Source organism: Manis pentadactyla, chromosome 6, assembly GCF_030020395.1.
Source record: "Manis pentadactyla isolate mManPen7 chromosome 6, mManPen7.hap1, whole genome shotgun sequence".
Classification (NCBI taxonomy): Eukaryota; Metazoa; Chordata; class Mammalia; order Pholidota; family Manidae; genus Manis; species Manis pentadactyla.
Window position 1 is genome coordinate 7,200,881 of NC_080024.1, and position 21,811 is coordinate 7,222,691.

The 21,811-nt window shown below is 43.9% G+C and overlaps 1 protein-coding gene across 5 annotated transcripts in view; it reads right to left on the minus strand.

The window, feature by feature from the left end:
• DIS3L2 (DIS3 like 3'-5' exoribonuclease 2) overlaps nt 1-21,811 on the minus strand; it is a 372,410-nt gene that overhangs the window by 99,724 nt on the left and 250,875 nt on the right. For all 5 annotated transcript variants that reach the window (XR_005030205.2, XM_057503433.1, XM_036912160.2 and 2 more), the window contains one exon: nt 6,780-6,892. Coding sequence is in view for 4 of the 5 variants with exons in the window: in XM_057503433.1 (XP_057359416.1) it covers nt 6,780-6,892 (113 nt within the window). In the remaining variant the exon portion in view is untranslated. The remainder of the gene's footprint in view (nt 1-6,779; nt 6,893-21,811) is intronic.

The window sequence follows — 21,811 nt, forward strand, 5'->3', positions numbered from 1 at the left end:
TTTTCAGGCAGGAGGTGTAGATGGGGTGTCTCCAACCTGAGATTATATTAAGTGTAGTCAACAAACAAATAGCTGTGTTCTCAGGAAGACCAAGTCGTAAGTGAGATAACCTGGACTTCGACGTGGTTCCTGTGCCTAACTAGGTTGAATACACAAATTAAAAGGAGCCAGAGTGGTGTGGAAGTCATCCCCAGATAAAAGCTTCAAAATAAAAATGTACATTTTTACTTAGTGTAACACACACACGCATGCATGAGCACAAGTCATAATGGAAAAGCTTGATGAATTTTCATGGAACTGAACACTCATGTAGTCAGTGCCCAGATCAAGTATTATTATTAGTGCCCCCACTACACGGGCCCTTTCTCCCAAGGCTAACCACTATCCTGAGTTGGATCAGCTTTGCCATTTCTGCACTTTATATAAATGGTCTCATGCAGCGTACATGTCTATGACCGATTTCTTTCATCGTGTGTGTGTGTGTGGAGCTGTCATCCACCACTCTCATGATTGTATAGCATCCCACCATGTGAATACAACAGTTTATTTGTTCATTCTACAGGTGATGGATATTGAATAGTTTCTAGTTTTTGGACCATTTTGAATAGTGCTGTAACGAACATTCTTATATATTGTTTTTGTAACATATGTGTGTATTTCTTTTGGGCATATACCTAGAAGTAGAATTGCTCGGCCACAAGGTAGGTATACAATCAACCTGAAAAGATACCACTGTCTTACTCCAACCAGTCTGCTGTAACAAAATAGAATACCATAGACTGGGTGGCTTAAACAACACACACTTAATTCTCACTGTTCTGGAGGCTGGGAAATCCAGGAATACAGTGATGGCAGATTCAGTGCCCAGTGAGGGCCGGTTTCCTGGTTCACAGGTGGTGCCTTCCTGCTAGGTCCTCACATGGTAGTTGAAGGACCTCCCTGAGGTCTCTTTTACAAGGGCATTAATCCCATTCATGAGGGCTCCACCCTCATGACCTATCACCTCCTCCCAAAGGCCTCACCACCTAATACTATAACATTGGGGGTTAGGATTACAGCAGTTGTTTATTTTTGGGGGGAGGGGGGACACAAACACTCAGTTCATAACATGCTCAGCTTTCCAAAGTTGTCGCACCAATTCGCCTTGCCTGCAGTGGTGGGAGCTCCCATCACTCCACATCCTGATGGACACTCAGCATTTTGTTTTTATTTTAGCCAACCTGATGGGTTCTGCACATTTTGGAGGTGAGAGTTGGGTTCCCTGTCTTCCTTATTCTTTTATTAGTGAAGCAAATACCAATTAGCTGTGACATTTCCAGGTGTCACAAGCTAGAAGATAACTTGGGTTGTCTCAGGCTGTCCAAGCAAGTATTGGAAAGCCGGATGCAATGTGGAAGACCAGCCAAACTTGGCAGGCACTCACTGAGAGAAGTGGGTGAAGTTGGCAGGCCATGGATTCAATGACCTTTGGCACTTCCAGAGATCCAGTGTATCGGTACTAAAAGATGGTGTGTGTGTACTTAGAGAAGAGTCAAACAGCATCTTCCATACAGATGTCTTGTGAGATGCATGCTTGACTGATATATTCTTCATTCCCATCCTTGGTCTACCAGAAAACAGAGAGTCTTAGACAACTCATGGCTTCTCTGGTATTGGCTGACTACTCCATGCTGGGGGAGCTCAGAAGTTGAAGCTACTGTTATTACAAATGGGGATATTGAGTAAAGGAGTGAGAAAAAAAACACATGGACAAGGAAGGTTGCCAGTAAAAAGGGGTATAACGCTAATTCTTCTTTGTCCCAGGTTCATAGATCTTGCCTGGTGTGAGTGAAGGTCAGGTGCATATGAACTTGAAAAATGTGGAATAGGCCTTCCAAAAAAATACCAACACTGCAAGACTATGTGTGAGGGGAGCTATTCACGTAGATGACAATGGAATGGTGATGGCCGATTCCATGGCTGTAGGAGGGGAGGTCAGGGAGGAAGTCTCGTGAGCTGATGATCAGTGAGGTCACAGATTTGTCTCCTTAAGCCACTTCCATCTGCCCACAGTTTGGGCAGAGGAGTTAACAGACATTGTGAAGAATGGAGACTAAACGATAAGTTCTTAAACACTCCCTTTAGGCTTAAACAGGCCATAAAGGCCAGACTGGGACATAGCTGCTCTGACACAAGTAAAGGTTTGGTGTTGAATGTCCCCTGCTTGGATGAGGATACAGCTAGCCATTCTCTCTGAGTGTTCCCTGAAGGTTCTGGATCTTTTAGGCACCACTGTGCACAGAGGTCACCAACTGCTCATAACACACTGTTGATTATAAGTGGGTTTGAATGATCATGTAGCTTCAGACACAGAATTTCATAGCTCTAATCAATTCCCTCTCCCTCTCCCCAAGTGATGTAATTTCTGGTATGGCAGAAAACACCTACCCACTAGCTCTGATCACTTAGTAAAATGGCAGGCAAAGCTGAATCCGTGAAGAAACCAGATGTTCAATTCTACTGGAGCCGGCAGTGCCCTAGGCTTTTTAAATGTTCTAGGTTATAGTAATCAGAAATTACTGTTAGGAGGGCAGGGGTTTCCCTAGGGAGGGCCTCAGGGATTGTCAGATGACAGCTCTGACAATCATTTGGGACAATGTGCATTTGTGCTTTGGAGAGGGAGCAGACGGTTCCAGACAAGGCAACCTTTGCCATGGGGTTGAAGATATCATGGTCCATTGCTGGCTGGGCTACATGGAAGGAGCCAGCCTTGGACCACGGGCAATAGCCTCTCCAGCCTCTAAGAGACATGGCTTCCAGAATCAAGGCCTAGAAGGATCCCTTCCTGTCCCCTGCCCTTTAAGTAAAAAAAAATTTTTTTTATAAAGACAATTTTTTAGAGCAGTTTTAGATCCATAGCAAAATTGAGAGGAAGGCACATTATTAATATTCTCCCATTATTAATATTCTCACCAGAATAGTTCATTTGTTATAACTGATGAACCTGCAATGATACATCATCGCCCTAAGCCCACAGTTTACATTAGGGCTCACTGTTGGTGCTGTATATTCCATGGCCTGGGAAAATGTATAATGATATGTACCCACTACTGTAGTAATCCTACAGAGTCGTTTCACTCTCTAAAGATCTTGTATGCCATACTGATTCATCCCTCCCTCCCTACTAACCCCTGATTGTTTTACTCTCTTGATAGTTTTACCTTTTCTAGAATGCCATATAGTTGGAATCTTACAGGACTTGGCTTTGAAGACTGGCTTCTTTCACTTGTAATATGCATTTAGGGTTCCTCCATGTCTTTTCATGGCTTAACAGTTTACTACCTTTTAATGTCAAATAACAGCTGTTTGTCTGGTTATACCACAGTTTACCCATTCATCTACTGAAGGACATCTTGGTTGCTTCCAAATTTTCACAAATAAGAATAAACCTGCTATAAACATCTGTGTGCAATTTTTTGGTGGTCATAGTTTTCAACTCCTTTGGGTAGATACCAAGGAGTATGACTAATGGATTATAAGGTAAAAATATATCCTGTTTATAAGAAACTGCTGAATTGTTTTCCAAAGTGGCTGTACACTCCGCATTCCCACCAGCACTGCATGAGAGTTCCTGTTGCTCTACAACCTCATCAGCATTCAGTGCTGTCAGTGTTCTGGATTTTGGCCATTCTTATAGGGGTATAATGGTATCACATTGTTATTTAATTTGCATTTCCCTAATGACATATAATGTGGAACATCTTTTCATATGCTTATTTGCCATCTGTACATCTTCTTTGGTTAAATTTCTATTGACATCTTTGGCTCATTCTTAATTGGGTTGCTCATTTTATTGTTGAGTTGTAGGATTCTTTGTTTATCTTGGCAAATAGTCTTTTATCAGATATGTCTTTACAAATATTTCTTCCTGTCTTTGGCTTATCTTCTCATTCTCTTGACAGTGTCTTTTGCAGAGCAAAGATTTTTAATTTTAATTAAATCCAGCTCATCGATTCTTTCTTTCATAGATCATGCCTTTGGTATTGTATCTAAAAAGTCATTGCCAAACCAAGGGCACCTAGATTTTCTCCAGTGTTATCTTCTAGGGTTTTATAGTTAGGTCTATGATCATTTTGAGTTCACCTTTGTCTGTTTCCTTTTAAGAGGTTAGTTATTCAGGTGGACAAGTTGGAAATATGAGAGTAATTCTCAGTAACATTTGGTAAATGTCAGAAACCCTAAGAACTTTTGGATTGTCCTGGAGGACTTCTGCTCTAAAAGCCAACACATTTGTGTGAATCATGTAGGCGCTTTGCTAGGACTGGAGTCAAGTCCATGATTCTACTACATACCCTTCTTGGAGTCAGCATGAAGACTGCTGTTATAAGAGGTCCAGGATCATGTGTGTAAGATGGGGGGAGTGCTGGATCTGTACAAGATTGGGGTGGGAAAATGAATGTTGATTCTGTTGTGTGACAACCTTTCTGCTCAGTAGAGTTCTGTGCTTTCTTTGCCAGCAGATGGCTGGGGTACTAAAGGGTCAGTGGACATTATGGCTTCTTAGACCTGGTAGAAGTGTATCTGGAAGTCCATCTCCCACATGTCACATATGCTGCCAGGTATGGCTGAGGCGGGAGTTGTCCTAATCCTGTACCTCAGAGCGCATCCACAGAAGTTCTTGTGCCTGTGGAGAAGGGTGGGAACTTTAAATGTCAGCTGTGTTGAAGCTGTAGTAATCCTGGCAGAAGTGGGCTCCACAGGAGAGGGAGAGGCTAACAAACTCCTGACATAAACTGATGCTCTATTTGTAAAAAGCCTTCGTTTCAGGCTTGAAAAGACAGTGTACTATGATTGCTGGGTGGATTTCTAAGCCTTGAGCCCCAAGCCAATGACGCATGTGGAATATGGGCACAGTTCCTCTGTCTCCAAGTCTGATACACAATGGTATATTCTGGGCAGTGGATTGGTGGGGAGATGGTGGGTATGGTGGTAGTGCCACAGGACCATGCAGGAGGCAGAACTGACATGATGTAGTCAGTGACAATTTTCAGAGCCCTAGCTAGAAAAAAAAAGCTAGGAAAACACGGTCTCTTGGAAAGGCCCACTTCTCTCTTTAGCATTGCCAGGATGACCATGCCAGGTCCCTGGCATGAATATGAGCATGGGATTGGCTTCACGAAACCCTAGGGGTGTGCATGGGGCCCTAGTGGCCTGCCCTGCCAGAGTCTAGACAGCCACGTCCACAAAAGAACCAACCCATTCTGGGGAACAGCAGGAAGTGGGAGTTCAGATGACCAGGAATATGAGTTTCTCAAGCCCCTGCTTGGAAGGAATGGTAATGACCAGAGGTCAGTGAAAGCTAAGAGAAGGGAAATGCCATCCTGTAGACATGTCTTAATGCTGTGCCAAGACCTGGAGGCTCATAAAGGTCAGGGGCTCGGGGAAGCACCCTTCTAGGGCCTCTCCAGGATACCTATGCTGGTTGTTCTCTCCAACGTCTAGCTCACTGAAGTTGCATCTGGAGCAGGCAGCAGGGTGAATTCATTCCCGCAGGTGTTAGACAGGTAGTTGCCCAAAGCACAATGGCCTATGAGGCCTTGCCACTTTTGGAGGCAGTGCTCAGAGCCTAGCTTTTCCTTCAGGCCTGCTGGCAGTGGGAGCTGCCAATCAGATTAGGCAGGGAAGGGAAACTAGGCAGCTGGATCCTTTCCCTAGGTGATGACATTTGAAGTTTCCAGAATGGAGCAGGTTGGCACCTGGGCTGATTTCTTGCCCCAGGTAAACAGTTCCCAGCTCCCAGAATGCCATGGTATGTGTGGGTGGTTTGTGGGGATATACCTCTGAACCTAGTGCAGCCAAAGAACAAATACCAGAAGCCATGTCCTAGGGCATGGGAGGCAGGAAGGTTCAAACTAGTGTAGGCAGCAATCCAAACCCGGATCCCTGGGTTTAGGGACATTAGGTAGGATGTACAAGTCATGATACAGTCCAGGAAGTAAGATGAGCCAAATAAACCAATGAATGGAGAGTCAAAAGCAGGAGAAAGACACCTAGGAGCTTACAAGCTACAGTAAGAGGTAGAAACAGCTCATGTGTGGTCTTCACCACTGCCTGGCAGATAATTGCTGCTCACTGGATACTTGTTAAAGGCGGTCTGTAGACTCAGTTACTTACCAGGAGGGGCCAGAATCAGGACTAGAAGGAAAAGGCCAGTGTCTTCCTTGGCTCCCTTTGCCTTTCCATGTCTGAGATTTTAGGTAATTTTGTAAAGGGCAGGTTAGGAACAGATTGGCTCCCACTCTTCAGACCAGGGGTTGAAACTTTATCTTAAAAGGCTGATGGTAAATTTTCATACCATTCTCCTGCTATAACATGACAGTACCGTGAACATTACATAAGTGAATGGGTGTGACTGTGTTGCGATAAAACTTTATTGAAACAGTGATGAGGGCGAGCAGAGTTTGCTGAGTCCTGCTGTGGAACAACAGTTTGAGAGCGGTTACCCTTGCGCACCCTTTCAGAAGCTGACTGCGAGTCATGCGCAGGGCCAGTCTGAGGGCCTGGGATGGGCAGCTGGGCCTTGCCTCAGGACATCTTCAGTTCCATTCTTCTTGAGCACAGAACGGCCTAGCAGGGAAACATGCAATAACAAAAGCAAAAACTTCCCAAAGAAAATCTTTTTGAAGACCTTATTAAATGTGAGAAAGAGTTCAGACAAGATTGCTATTCCTTGTGAATTTTTTTTCTTAAAGAGGAGAAAAACAAAAGAAAGGAAGAGCACTAAATGAGACTGATGTTACCTTCTGAACCAGGTAGACACTTGTAGCTCTCTCAGCAGCCACGTCATCCAAATCAGACCCCTCAGGAATAAAGTAACTGACGTCGGCGATGTGAACTCCCACTTCAAAGTTACCTGTAAATGTATTAGAAGGCAGATCAGCCTGGTAGGAAGGTGAGGGCGATCCCTCCCAGGAATCCTTCCTGAGAATGCACATCACTCTCAGGAGCCACGGAGCCACGGGATGTGAGGCACAGGCCACTGTTTCCAGTCTTGCTCTCCCCTGTGATTTGCACTATTGTTATTCTCCTCATTGTACACCAGCAGACGATGAGATTCTAATCCTGAACAAACAACATTAATCATTTTCACAAGATGTTTCCCATTTCTAAAGATTTCTTGTCTATGAGTAAGTATCAGTAGACTCACAAAAGAAGACTCATTTTGGATGATCAATAAATACTTTCAGGTCACTAAAAGTGAGTTAATCCCCCAGTCCTGCAGATTCTGCCTCTGAAAGTTCTGCCCTCCCTGTTCATTCTGGCCACAGCCTTTATTCAGCCCCATAGCTGGCCTTCCCACCTCGATTCTGCTCCCTTACCTAGCCCTCCACACATTGTAGGAATCTTCTGAACGCACGGATATGGTGATGTCTCCCAGCCTATTATTCATGGCCTGGCATGGTCTCTCCCCAATCTAGCTCACCAGCCTTACAGCCTCATCCTCCACATACTCTGTATGTAGCTGCCCTGGGAAGCTTCTTTCCACTCCCAGAATGTATCTTACCTCATCCCATTCAGATGCTTGCTTGGCTCACTTTCTTTCTTACACTTAGGATAACTTCAACAGGATCTGCCTATCAGAATCCTTCTTACCTAATAAGGGTCAATTAGATGAAAATCCCAGAAAAAGAAGACACAGATACTCTGCCTTCTGTTTCTCTACCTGCACTGTTGAATCACCTAATCCATAACTGAAGTTGCTAACCATGGTCTTTTCTTCAGAGCTCTCATCACTACCGGAAATCATAGGGTACCTTTACTGGCTTGCGTGTTTACTGTCTGCCTCTCCCCCTACAGTGTAAGCTCCAGTCAGGCAGGGCCTCTTGTGTGAAATTCACCTATGTAGGCTCAGAGCCTAGTAGAAGCACTCTGTAAATATTTGTTGAGTGAATGAATCCATATTGGCTTGTTTGCCTGTTGTCTGTTCCCTTCTGGCCAAAGACCTACTTTTCTTCCATCTTAGAGTTGCCTTTTCCCTTCCTGGTGGAGCTGTTTTTCAACAGGCCCTGCCTTCCCTACCATTTCTACAGAGAGATAGTCAGGTGCCTCAGGCTAAAGTAGGGCTGGGGGGCTAGTTAGGTCATAAATTTAAGATATACTCTTGAGCATGCCATCAGTCATCTATCAAGAATACAGTCTATGTGATTACACACGCATTATGACTCACTGAAAGAGCCCTGAATGATACCCAAGTTGACTCAGAAGAGCTTACTAACACATCACCGCTTTTGCTCTGTTCCTCTGGATATGGAGATAATCAGACCTAAGGTATCACACATTTCATCTGCAAATTTTGTATCTATTTATTATCCTCCTAGTTCTTCTTCACTGGGAATGATACTTCCCTCAGCTTTTAAAATGAACAGTTGTTTAAACGTGGGGTGGTAAAAATAAGGGGTTAAGGGAAGGAAAAGAATTTAAGATGCCCTGTTCTTCACCTGTCTCACATCAGAGACCACCCTCCTACAGGGCATTCTGTGTGATTTTCCCACCCAGCGCTGTAACATTAGTACATTAGGGAAAACCTGGGACCTTCTAAGAGATCCTAGTTGCTATGGGATAATATATATAATACACCCATTTCCCACAGAGGAGAGGGCTGCCTGGAAAGCTGAGAGAAAGCAGGCCGGCTCAAAGTTCATCTGCCTCATTCTGAGAGCCACGCAGCTGTGCTGTGGGGTCCCTGGGAGCAGTGAGACCTGCCCTGTGATGATCGAGGAACTCAACCCCAAGAGAAACTGGCCAAGACTCTTAGACGGCTCAACTTCCAATTTGATATTACAAGTATCTAAAACCAACACGTGGAGAAGGTAAAATAAAGTGTCTTCTTTTGAAGTCAGAATTATAATATATTGGCCTAACAGGTAAATATTGACTAAAGGAAAAGAGGATTATTGCATCATGATACAAGCCATAATTTTACACTCAGTCTATGTGCTGTTACTACACATGAACTTTCTGTCCTTAGTTAAAATTGACAAACTGACAAAGAGTTCATTACAGAAGATAAAACATGTAGGAGGCCAATCAAAACATATTTCGGAGGCTTAAATTTCACTCAGAATTCCCAGCAGAGCCTCTCAAACCAGCAAAGAGAAGCTCTCTTATTCTCTCTTTTGGACCTTTTTTATGGAAACCCTAAGTAAATATTTTATTACATATATTTACATAATGTGAACTTGCAGAACTCTTGAGGTAGTGGCACTGAAGTTTTACTCTAAGAAAGCGAAGACATAAATCCAAAAGGTTACGTGGCATATGCCGCCAAAACATTTAAGACCAATTTGATGTTTTAAAAAGCACTGTATTTCAAATAAAAAGTGTTGTTTACAATTTCTTTTAACATAAAGTTTTCATCCACTGGGCCTAAGGTGAGGCTTGCAAGTTCTGAAGAGCTGTGGAAGCAGAGGGAGGAAGAGGCTGATCACGGCCGGCCTACTGTGCACAGGGCCCACAAACCGACCTGAACACAGTGCTCCTTTGGATGTACTTGACAGGACAGCAGAACTGCTTCGTCCGATTAAAACACTAATAGGACCTAAAGCAGGAGCTTAGAAACCCTCTCTTTTAAATCTGGTCTCCCAGCCGTTCAGCTACTTGCCAACAGTGTCCCCGCCAATACGGGCCCTGAGATATCCTCAAGGGCAGGAGCGCACATCCACTTCGAGGAGCTCTGGTTGTGAGAAGGTGCTTCCTTACATGGACTTAGGACACACGGAAATGGAGCCTCTAGTTATCCCAGCACTGGGCATCCGTGGGAGGCAATCTCTCTGCTTTAAGCGGCTCACAGTCTAAAGGGCTCGGCAGATTGACCAATGAGGTGACAGTATCATATTACTAGTGTTATGACAGAGGAAGGTTACAAAAACCTTACTGTATGTGAGTGAGTTGAGCCGAAATCTGTTCGCACTTCAGTGAGCAAGGTGGGGAAGTGCTTTGTGATCTACAACAACTGCATGAATGCCATGTCGACAGTGATGATCACAAAAACGGTAAAGATGGCAGCAGTTACCATTTAACGTCTCCTCTGTGTCAGGGGCTCCACATACATTAATCTAATTTTGACAATAGTCCTGTAAACCATATTTCATGGATGAACCATTTGAGGTTCAGAGAGGTTCCAAGTGACGTGTCCAAGGTTACCTGGCTAGTAAGTCATAAACCCTGGATTCAAAACTGGGTCAGAGTCGGAGTCGGAGTCTTTGCTCCTTTTATTACCCCCCCACCTCCACGGTCACCATAACTCCAATATAAGTTCATACAACCCAATTTTTTTGTCTCAGTGAGCCACAACTCATAATCCCTCTCTACCTCTTATGATTCAACAGAAGCCACATTCTTGGCTATGGATCCAGAAGTCCCGTCAGGGACTGTCCCCAGCCCCGCTCACAGCTACATCCTGTCCGGCAGGCTTTTTGATCCCCACTGCGAATTTCCTTCACCACTTGGAGCAGGGCCTGATTATAGAACAACCACTAAGCTACTGACTCTAGTTCTATTTAATTGTAAGTCTTTAAGACCCAACAATTCGTCCTAAATTTCTAGCTCATAGTCATCTTCAGCTGGGGGTGGAGTGACGGTCCTGAGCACTTGAAAGAGCGGTGCCTACTGTAGGTGGGAACATATCAGCTTCCCCTACCAGGAGTGAGACTGCAGCCTTCCAGACTGGGGTCACTTGAGTTCACCTTACCACACTGCTGAGACTGGACAGCAGGGACAGGCTCTTCTTGACCCACTTGGACACGCCTTTTAATCTGGCCACAGGCGAACAATGCTACTAAATGTATCTCACCAGCAAAAACCAACAGCTTATGTCCAAGCCACTAGTGCCTTTTATGTCACTAAGACCAAACCTTTTTAGGCCTGACCTTATAGAGCATCTAAGGCCTGGTGATCTGTCCCTCCTTGAGACACTCTTTCTTCAGCTCTGGGCCCCACTCTGAGTGTCTGACGCGACACCTGCTCCTTCTCCGGCTCCTCTTCCCTCCTGTCCCTTACATGCTGTGTGCCTCCAGGCTCTGCCCCAGGCTGTCTTCTCTTCCCATTCTGCCCTCTTTCCCTGACTGTCTCATCCGTTTCCAGGAGTTCAGGTGTCATCTCTGTGCTTTGGTCTCCACCAGCCCAGATTTTTCGGAGCTGCAGACTGACATGTTCCCCCCACTGGGACTTGCCCCTTAGCTGTCCTACAGGCATCCACATCTCACACCTGCAAAAGTATCCCACCACACCACCCCCAAACCCCTTCTTCTCCTGTGTTCTCCATCCCAAGGAGTGCGGTCACCTTCACTAAGCCAAAGTGCGCACCACCACTGGCTAAACCTAGAGGGAGCCCAGGCCTGGCTCCACCTGCGGCCGTCCATCACCCTGGGCCCTCCCTCCCAGCCGGCTCTCAGATATGCCCATTGCTCTTTCCACCATCACTGCCTTGGCCAAGGCCACCCACATTTCTTGGAGGGAAGATCTAATAACCTCCTCATTGTTCTCACTGCCATTTCTCAAACCATTTTCCACACCGAAGACAGTTCTCCTTCCAAAATACAAATCTCCCCGTCACCTCTCTGTGTAAACCCCTGTGGGGCCCGTGCTGCCCTCAGCCTGCAGCCAGACTGGCTTCCTAGGCCTCGCTGGCCTGGCCCCTGCCGCCCGCCAGTCCCTCCACTCATTTCTTCACTCCTCCCTCTGCCCACTGTGCTCTATCCCTGCTTCACAAGGAGGCAATACTGACAAATTCATCATGTGGGTCTTCCTGGCACTAACCCCAAGCTGGCTGCTGTGACAGAACCCACAGCTGCTCACACCTCTGCGGCTGCGCTGCATGCCCTTGAAAGGTGTTCTCCCCACTTCTCTTCCTGACAACTGCTCCTGGTCCCATACACCACTCCAGAGCCGGCTCCCTCTGGCAGGCTTTCCTGGTGACCCAGACCACATTCACCCCCATCCCCAGCCCTTCTTTGTCTTCCTACCGCACCTTATTACACCCTCTCCACCCCTGCCACTGGCTGCCTCCCCACCAGGGCTCAACACCACTTACTGCAGGTAGGTCTCAAGCTAGCTCCCCCACCCTCTGTAATCAGCACGGGGGGTGGGGAAAGGGCCGAGTGCATGGTCAATGTCTGACGTTTACTGAATGAATAAGAACAACATACATATAGGTAGACTCATTGCCACTCTGGCTTGACAGTGGTTGCAAACACTGCCTGGCCGAACTGTGTAGAGCCCTCCCACACCGGATTCTTCCCAGAGTGCATCCGATGTATGCTTGCAATCAGGTGACTTAGGAATCACTCTTCCCCATACAGTCCACTCCATCCTCAGACTGCAATGACAAAAGAAATTTCTCCCTTTAAAAAAGCAATATGTCTCAGAGTTTCTACTTGTTGGCCCATTCTACGTTACAGGGCTGCCCAGAACAGCCCGTCTCTTTAGGGGATGGCAATCTGGCTAAGAGAAACAGGTGAAATGGCAGGTGCCTTCATGCAGGGCTGTGCTCTGCTTGTGGGGTATACCAGCTTTGGGGCCCCTGGGACCTTTTCCCCTTCAAGCTAAATACCCACATGCTTGGGACTGAGTCACCTCATAATCCTCAATATCTTTGTCCAAACATGTTGTAATACCTGCCTTCGTTCATCCAACTAGCCGATCAGCATATACTTATTCAGCTCCTACTGTGTGGCAGGGACTTTTCCAGGTGCTGCGGACATACAAGTAAACCAGACTGACAAGACCCCTTCTTCCGTGGCGCTTACATTCTAGTGGGAAGAGAAAGACAACAAGTAAGCAAGTAAAGGAAAAGATTACTTATGAGAGTAAGAAGGACACTGAAGACTGAAGACAGTAAAATCGGGTGGGTGATGAGAATGCCTGGGGTCTACCTCGGATTTAGTTAGGAAAGGTCTCTCCGAGGAAATAAACTAAGACCTGTGTCCAAAAGGGACCACACCACGTGATGGCATGGGGAGAGCACTGCGGGCGGGAGGACAACCACAGCAAAGGGCTGATGGTGGGAGCAGGTGGGCACATCTAAGGAACAGAAAGAGGTTGGAAAGAAGAGGAGAATTGGGACCAAGGAGGCTACTGAGGCAGATGGAGCCCCAGTGAGAGATGCTCTGCGGGGCCAGATGAAGCATTTAGATCTTATTGCAAGTACAACGGGAAACCACTGGAGAGTTTTAAGCAGAGAAGTGACACTGACTGATATGCCATATCCACTTTCTCCTTTTGTCACCTCCTCCATTCTGCATACCATGGTACCAGTAATGCAGTCAAAGGTCATACTGAACTGAAAAGAAGAAGCTGGAAGAAGACCACACTCTCTTAGGAATGGCAGACAGGCAAACCAACGAACGCACTCCTTCAGTGAAGTCGTGTCCTTGGCAAGCAAAGGTCGATAATGAAAAGAGACATGACCTACTAGACACACTGACAGGTGCAACACACGTTGGCTCTCTGGCCCTGCAGACTGGTTTCCATCTCGCGTATGAGATGGGAGCAGGATGTTCCTGTTTGGGTCTTCCTCTTGACCCTGTGGCCAGTCTTCCCAACAAAATAAGCCTTAAGAGAAATAGCAGATAGTGTTTTGGAAGCTCAGAAAGGGTGACCCAATGGAGAGGGCTGAGAGAAAGGGACTTCCTGCTGTCCAGTTGACCCTGGCAGTGAGGGGCCTCACTCAGGGCCACATATCCAGCTGGCATGCAGGTCTCTGCCTTTGTTTGGTCTCACGGAATTTTAGAGGTGGACCCCATAACTGAGAAACAACTGGGCTTGGATCACTTTGTAGTCACACAATAAACTCCATCCTTTAGTTGGAGTATGTAAATTCCCTCTGACTTTGGTGGAAACACTGATTAAGTAAGAGGGACAACTCAGACTCTGACATCTTCCAACTCTGTGTGGTATTTGGTTATGTAATCAAACTCAGAAGTTGCCCACTGGTACAGCAAGCCATGGCAGCACTCCATGGCCATGACGTGGTGATGGTTTGAGGATAGTTCATAAACTTAAAAGGAGTCAAAGTAAAAAATTCTGGGATAGTAAATCTGAATACAATGCAGGGTACCCACATGTGAGCAGAGGGTCATACAAGATGATTTCTCAGGTCCTTCTGAAGATCATGATGTGAGGAGTCAGTAGATTGTCTTAAAAGAAAATTTCTTGTGCCATCCAGCAAAGGGTTAAGGAGAACCTTTAGTTGCAAACTCCTCAAGTGGTGAGCTCACCTTCTGGAACTACGCAGCTCCGAGAATCTTTTTCCTTCATTATTACAAAGGCTCTATCAATCTGCAAGTACTCAGCGAAACCGCCCACTCAGCAGTTTTTGTCATGTTCAATCTAATTCTCAAGAATCTAAGTTTAAATTTATGTGAACAGCATAGAAGAGGAACACCCAGGTAGTAAATTCCACTTCTTCCCTTCCAAATGATTTGAGCAATGGCCTCCTTCATTAACAGGAAAGAGAACGAGGAGCTGAACATGTGAGGCTGGCACACCCAATGTCTAGGAATTCCCAGCAGTTCAGAAGTAGTGGGGAAAGCCCAGGTCAGCCGGTCAGGCCTGGGACACAGAGCGGAGCCCAGGCTCACGAGAAGCCCGGAGCGGGAGGGCAGGCCCGAAGAGGAAGGAACACCGAAAGAGACTGACGTCAGAGGGGCCGAGAAGGACCCTGGGAAGTTAGCAGGTCCAGGTAATAAATGCTGCAAGTGTGGGTCGGTGGGTGGGGTGTGACCTGGGGAGACTGGCCACGGCTTCAGGGTTGCCGGGGCTGCATGATGTGAACAAGGGGTTTACGTTATGCTGTTCTACTTCTGTGGATGTTCAAAATTTTCTATACAAAAATTAGGGGGAAGAAAAGTTTGCAAGGGCTGAAGACAAGGGAAGAAAAAGGAAAAATTCAGTTACGTAAAAACTAGCTATGACTTTTAAAACAAAGACAAGCCAAACAGAGGCATGAGAGGGTTACCACTTAAGAAGAGTAGTATTAAAATGTCCCCAGTGGGACACTCTGGCGGTTGAGGATACAGGGACTGCCTTTCTACATTTACACATTTGTCATGTTTCCAGCTTTCAAAGGCTGGAAAAGCAATAAAGATAAATAGTATAAAATAAAAAACGCAAACCCGGCTTAAAAATGTCTGGAAAGAAGTATATCAAGATGATGATAATCATTTCTCTGAGTGGTAGGATTATGCATTTTTCCTTTTGCTTATATGTAAATTCTGATTTTTCCATCATAAATGGATTACTTGTTTCAGTTTTGGTTTTCAAATGAAAAGACACCAACGAAATGCTGTGTACCCCCTCAATCACCGCCCTGTCCCTGGTCCCTCACCACACTGCAAGAGAAAGCACCGCTGGCCAGCCTGGGCAGGGGGTGGTGGCAGTGGGGGGCGGCTCACCTGACAAGTCCCCTGGTAGCTAATGGCTACAAAGGCACTTTGCGGGCACGTTAGATCAAGGTGAACTCGGAAAGGGAAGTGGCAGGGCCTGGGCATGCCTCATCTGAATAGGAAACTGCTATTTTCATGCCAGAACTGTGATTCCAGTCCGTAGCAGCCTGTGGCTTCTGCCACTACTTTCTAGGCTCAGCGTGCGTGGCCAGGAGGTGGGATCTATTCTGCTTTCTGCCTGCAGAGGTGTGGGGATGCTTGTGTGAGGATGCCGAGAAGACTGGCTCCTCACAGATGGAGCATCGAAAAGAGAATTTCAACACTCACTTGTGGATTTCTCTACAAAAGCCTCTCTATTACCAAGACACAATCACTATTCTCTAATAGCCAAATTTAAAAGATGTTCAATTTTCAACAAAGTTTTAAGGAAACAGAAACATCGATATATTTAAATGCCTATTCACTAAATGCTAACGGTTATCAATAACTGCTTAATCCAATCCCAGCCCTCTGTTCAGCTGAAATTAAAGCCATTTTCATATTCACCTTGAATTCTGAGAAGCAAAGGCTTTATATTCTGGTGACAAAGCCCTTCAATAGCTTTTCGCTCATTCTGAGGAAGCCTTTTGGGTTCTTGTTATTTTTTCACCATACCCAATTAGCTCTTGCTGAATCTCATTTCTCAGATTCATTAATTAATCTCATTGTATGAAGGAGAAACTGTTTTCTGATCCCCCAAGGCTTCCCAAATATTTACAAATAATTATATCCATAATTTATGCATACTTACAATATGAATCACCATTCTGACTGTCCTGCCACAAGAGCTTATTGGCTGTTTACTTTTCAGAGCACTCTGGTTGTACTGATGCAGTTAATTCCTCTTGATGCTATGAGACAGACCTCTTCCTACAGATGAGGAAACTGAGGCCCAGGGAGACAACTTGCATCACCTGGCTGCTGAGCCTAAGCCCTAACCATTACTTTATGGGATTCGTCCCTCAGCATCAGGTACTTGACTAACTCATAATTACTCCTTTCTTAACTCCTGCAGGCTACAAGGGCTCTCAATGTAACATTTTTAAAAGGATCATTACATATACTTTGCAGAACACACATTTTAAGACAAGTAAGTAGAACACAATATGATTTTTTAATATGATCAAAAGTTACTCCTTTATGGGGACAATAATATTCACTGAAACAAAAACTTTGCCATGCACTCCTGTAACCAATGGTCACATTCCAGTTTTGATCTATCCATATATCAGTTATTACAGCTATAACTCGGTTTTCCAGTTTTTTTTTCATAAACTCAGTTTTCATATAAAGTATTCTGAATTGCCAAATCTTCTAGGCAACTGAATGCCAACGCTTTACCCATCAGTCCTTCATGGTTGGAAGATTTCTGGATGAAAATCCTCTATAAATGTATTATATAATTCCTTTTCTTCATAACACAATATAATTATGTATTAATAACTTAGGATCATTAATATGATCATTTGAATTTTTCAATAGATGCTGATGTGGTACAGTAGGGCAATGCTGTCCTATTCCCAGAGATATACTCTCAAATTGACCTGATACTTCTGTCACTAAAATGGAATTAAGACTGTTCAGATGCAAAACCTCCTGGCTAATTATAACACAGTTATCATTGATTGGACCTAGTACATACAAGATATTCAAATTGATTAAATGAATCATCTTCACAAGAGTTCTATGGGGTAGGTACTATAATATTCATATTTTACAGATGAAGACATTCAGGCTCAGAGAGGTTAGATGATTTGCCCAAAGCCACACAGTAAAGGCAGAGCCAGAATTAGAGCACTGTTGGACTCCAGCAGCAGTGTTCTCAAATGTTACACCACAGGGCCACATGGTACAGCCTTTTCCTAAGGGGTTTTCATCATTCCACAGTTATTCGTTATCTCTTGACTTTTTGTTTCATAGTAGCATTACTGAAATTTAATTCAGTACTATACAATTCACTCATATAAAATGTATAATTCAATGTTATTTATATATGCAGTTGTGCAACCATCACCACAATCAATTTTAGAACATTTCATCACTCCCAAAAGAAACCCCTATCTGTTTTCAGTCACTCCCTATTCTCACCAACCTTCCCAGCTCTAGGCAACCATTAATCTCCTTTCTGTCTCTACAAGTGTGCCTATTATGGACATCTCATATAAGTGGAATCATACACCAAGTGTGTAGTCTTTTGTGATTGTCTTCTTTCGCCTAGCATAATGCCTTCCAGGTTATTCCATGTTGTAGCATGCACCCATACTTCATTTCTTGTTATGGTTAAATAATATTCCACTATGGAAATACTACATTTATTTAACTGTTCATCAGTTGATAGACATTTGGGTCATTTCCACTTTTTGTGCCCCTTTACTTTTTAAAAATAAACTCTTTACTGAGGCATAACACATAAAGATACAAACCTTAAGCATACGGCTCAATAAATTTTTACAAAATGAATACTCAGGTAATCACCCCAGTTCAAGAAATAGAATGTAACCAGAATTTCAGAAGCTTCTGTAGTGCCTTCCTGTCAGTCTTTGTACCCATCAAAGATTGATGTTTTTCTGACCTCTACAATCTATAATTATAGATCAGTTTTGCCTGTCTCTGCACTTTATATAAATGGACTCATATAGTATGTATTTGTGTGTGTGTGTGTGTGTGTGTGTGTATCTGGTTTCTTTCGCTCAACATGTTTTTAAGAGTTCATGTCATGTTTTAAATTTGCTCTGCACCATTACTGTATATATTCTATTGGGAGAGTATACCACAATTTATCCATTTTATTACTGATAGATACTTGAGCTGTTTTCATTTTTGTTCTACTATGAATAATGCTTCTATGAGCATTTTGTACATATATATTCTTTTCTGTTGGATATATATCTAAGAATGAAACTACCGGGTCATGAAAATGAACCTCTTCAGCTCTATTACATACTGTACAACAGTTTTCTAAAGTGGTTGTACCAGTTCATATTCCTACTCAGTGTATGAGAGTTCTAATTGCTCCATACCCCACTAACATTTGGTCTTGTCAGCTTTAAAACATTTTTAGCTATTCTGTTAGGAACATAGTAGAATCTCACTGTGGTTTTAATTTCCATTTTTCTTGTGCACTAATGATATTAAGTACCTTTCATATGTTTTTGACCATTGGCTATCTTCTTTTATGAAGTGCCTGTTCATCCCTTTACATATTCTCAATAGGAGTCTTTGGTGTGTGTGTGCGTGTGTGCGTGTGTGTGTGTTAAACAAGTATCTTCTACTCTGGTTTCCATTATCTTAATGGTGTCTATTGATGAACAGAAGTACTTAAATTTAATAGAAAATAATTCATCATGCTTTTCCTTTAAAGTTAATGCTTTTTGTGTCCAGCTTAATAAATCTTTTCCTATCCCAAGGTCATGAGGTTATTCTTCTATGTTATCTTCTAGAAGTGCTAAGCATTTCTAGAACAGTTAATACTTTACCTTACACACTTAGATCTATGAGCCATGTGGAACTGATTTTTATTTAAGGTGTGAAGTCGGAGTCAAGGCTCTTTTTTTTCCCCATATGGATATCTACTTGATCCAGCACCATTTATTGATAAAAGCATCCTTTCCTTATTCAGCTGCAGTGATATCTTTGTTGAAAAACAGGTGATCATAAATGTGTGGGTGTTTCTGGATTCTCTATTCTGTTCCCACCTTAACTTCTGAACAGCAATTGAATGTTTATTATTTTAGCATAACCTTATTAAAATTCTGTATCAATATCATCTTTTTCTTTTTATATTAACAACAACCTTCACTGAGCACTTACTTTTTGTCTGGCATGGTTCTAAGTGCCAGGGATTATTTCATTTACTCTACCCAGCAATTATAAATGAGGCATTATTATCCCTACTTTATAGATTGGGATATGTGAGGCACAGAGACATTAATTGTTTCCTCTGGAATATGGACTGTGCTTCTTCTCTTTTTGTCATACTATCTACTTTTGTAGAAAAGAATCAGGAGCATATTCAACTTTGGGCAGTTACTACTAATATCTTTAAAGCTTGGTTGTGATTTTGCAACAACAGGCATAAATGGAACTTTTGTAGCTTTCCATATACTCAGTATTTTGGAACTGAAGACACTTGAGAAATTGTCTAGTCCAAGCACCCACATAACTGAGGAAAGAAAATTTCAGAGAAATCTCAGACATGCCCAAACTTAACACGATACAGTAGAGGTAAAGATTAGACAAGAACCCAGTTCTCCTGCTCCTATTCCAGTGCTCTTTCTGTTATACCATAATTGCCTCTCATCATGCAAGGAGAGTGTTGGATTATTGAGACTCCTGAACTGGCTTCCAAGTCTACCGTGGTGCCAGACACTTGAGGATGGCTGACTGGTGGGTGCCAAATTATCTTGGCTTTAATGAGCAAGGAAACTGGAACCAATCAGCAAAGCTGGAAGCAGATGAACAGGCCACAGTCCAAATTTGGTTTAACAAGGTGCACTGAGACATCCATGAAAAAAAGAAAATTTCCGAAGCTCAGACCCCACAGAAATCAGGCTAGGAAGATTTGAATGGAACATAGGAATAAGACTTAGAGAGGCGGAGCTGTCTCTCCACTTAATCTTTCCACTTAGATTCTGTGCACTCAAAACAGGAACTCATTGGCAAATATCCCAGAAGCCCACTTCCATGCCAGAGGCCTTGCGTGACTATTTGGTTACTTGGATTTTTGAGTCAAGGTATGATTCAGTTAAAAATGACCATACAACAAGGACAGTTAAGATTGTTCACTCATCAATACCCCAGATAAATGGAGAAGACATGCACTTCCTTATGAGCTGATGCTGTATAGAATTTTCCATTTCTCTTCCCAGGTTCATTATCAAGGACCATACTATGAAAATAAGGTCTGAGATCAAATACTTGGGTTGCCTGGGAATTTCTGAGGTCAGAATGCCCTCTGACATAAGAGAATGCAAGAGGAAAAATCAGTGTTTCAAAACTGGGATTAGAAATGACTTCTCATAGACGAGGAGTGCAGGAGGAAGAGCATTCAAAGCACTGGGTATCATGAAGATGTCAGAGACAAAAGCTAGAGGTGTATCCAAGGAGAAAAATGTCCTGAAGTGGAATTTTTCTTTTCCAAAATCTATGTAAGAGTTATCAAGTGTTCTTTTCTGGAACACAAAGAACAGATTTTATATAAACTTTTGGGTTTTTTTTGTGGGGGGGTGTTAAATTAAACATCGCATATAGATCTCATTTTTAAGCTATATGTGGCCTATGTTTACAACAGCTTATAGATTCAACTTTCCTAATTAAGTCTGAGTTGCCTCTTAAAGCACAGCGTCCAATATTTAGGAAGGACATCCCTTTGAAACTTGGTACTTCAGGGTCCAGCCCGCTGAAGTATATGAACCAGGGAGAAGCTAAGAATGCGGCAGGTTGAGTCTGGGGGTTTAAACCTAGGCACTGTGTCTGAGACAAGTCAAATTCCGTAAGCCTAGGGAGGGCCTGAAACAGGCCAAGTGCAAGAGCAGTAGCTAGAAACTGAGGACAACTTGAGGTGAGAAGAATGGCTGAAAGGAGATGTATTTTCAGCCTGTCTCAGACAGAAGAGAGCCAGGTATGTGCTGGGCTGCCCCTTGAGGGCCTCAGGAGAATTTATAGGATTTATGTCTATAAACATGTATTTGTCCCTGTGGGCCCTCCTGCAAGGCAGGGCAGGGGAGCTTCAGCAGGTTCACCCAGCAAAAGACTGTGGTCCTCTCTCCATAGCACTTGAAGTAAGATCTGATTGTAAAGCCTATTTCCCTACCCAATGATCTAAGAGATAAGAGCCTAAATTCAGTCTTTCTGTGCCCTGTGAACCTGGGATTTGTGAGGGCATGGGGTTTCAGGTGGGGCCCAGCTGAGGATTGCAAGGCCTGTTAAAATACCCTGTGCATGACGGGGTGTAGTGCAAAGCACAGTGGGATGTGCTTGAGGTCACACCAGGTTGGGTGGTGTATGCAGCTGCAAAAGGTGGGTGCATACAGCAGGAAAAGCAGCAGCCAGGTCTCCTCTTAGATGTACAACAAATGACCTTTGGCTTCTCTAAGAATATGGCAATTTTACTGCCACTGTAGCACACTGACAAGACAATTCTCACGTAGAGGCTTGCAGAGCAAGGCATAGGCTTACTCTTCCCCAAAGGGAACAAATGCCCCTAATAAGTGTTACTCCTCCTGGGAAGGTGCCAAGTCCTCAGACAGGAAATGTCAAATGAAAGAAGTGGTCCAAGTCTCTTTCCAGAACCTCTCAGGTCTAGACTTTCAAAGGGTAGATGTTGGGGTGTGGGTGCCTGGGTGACACTC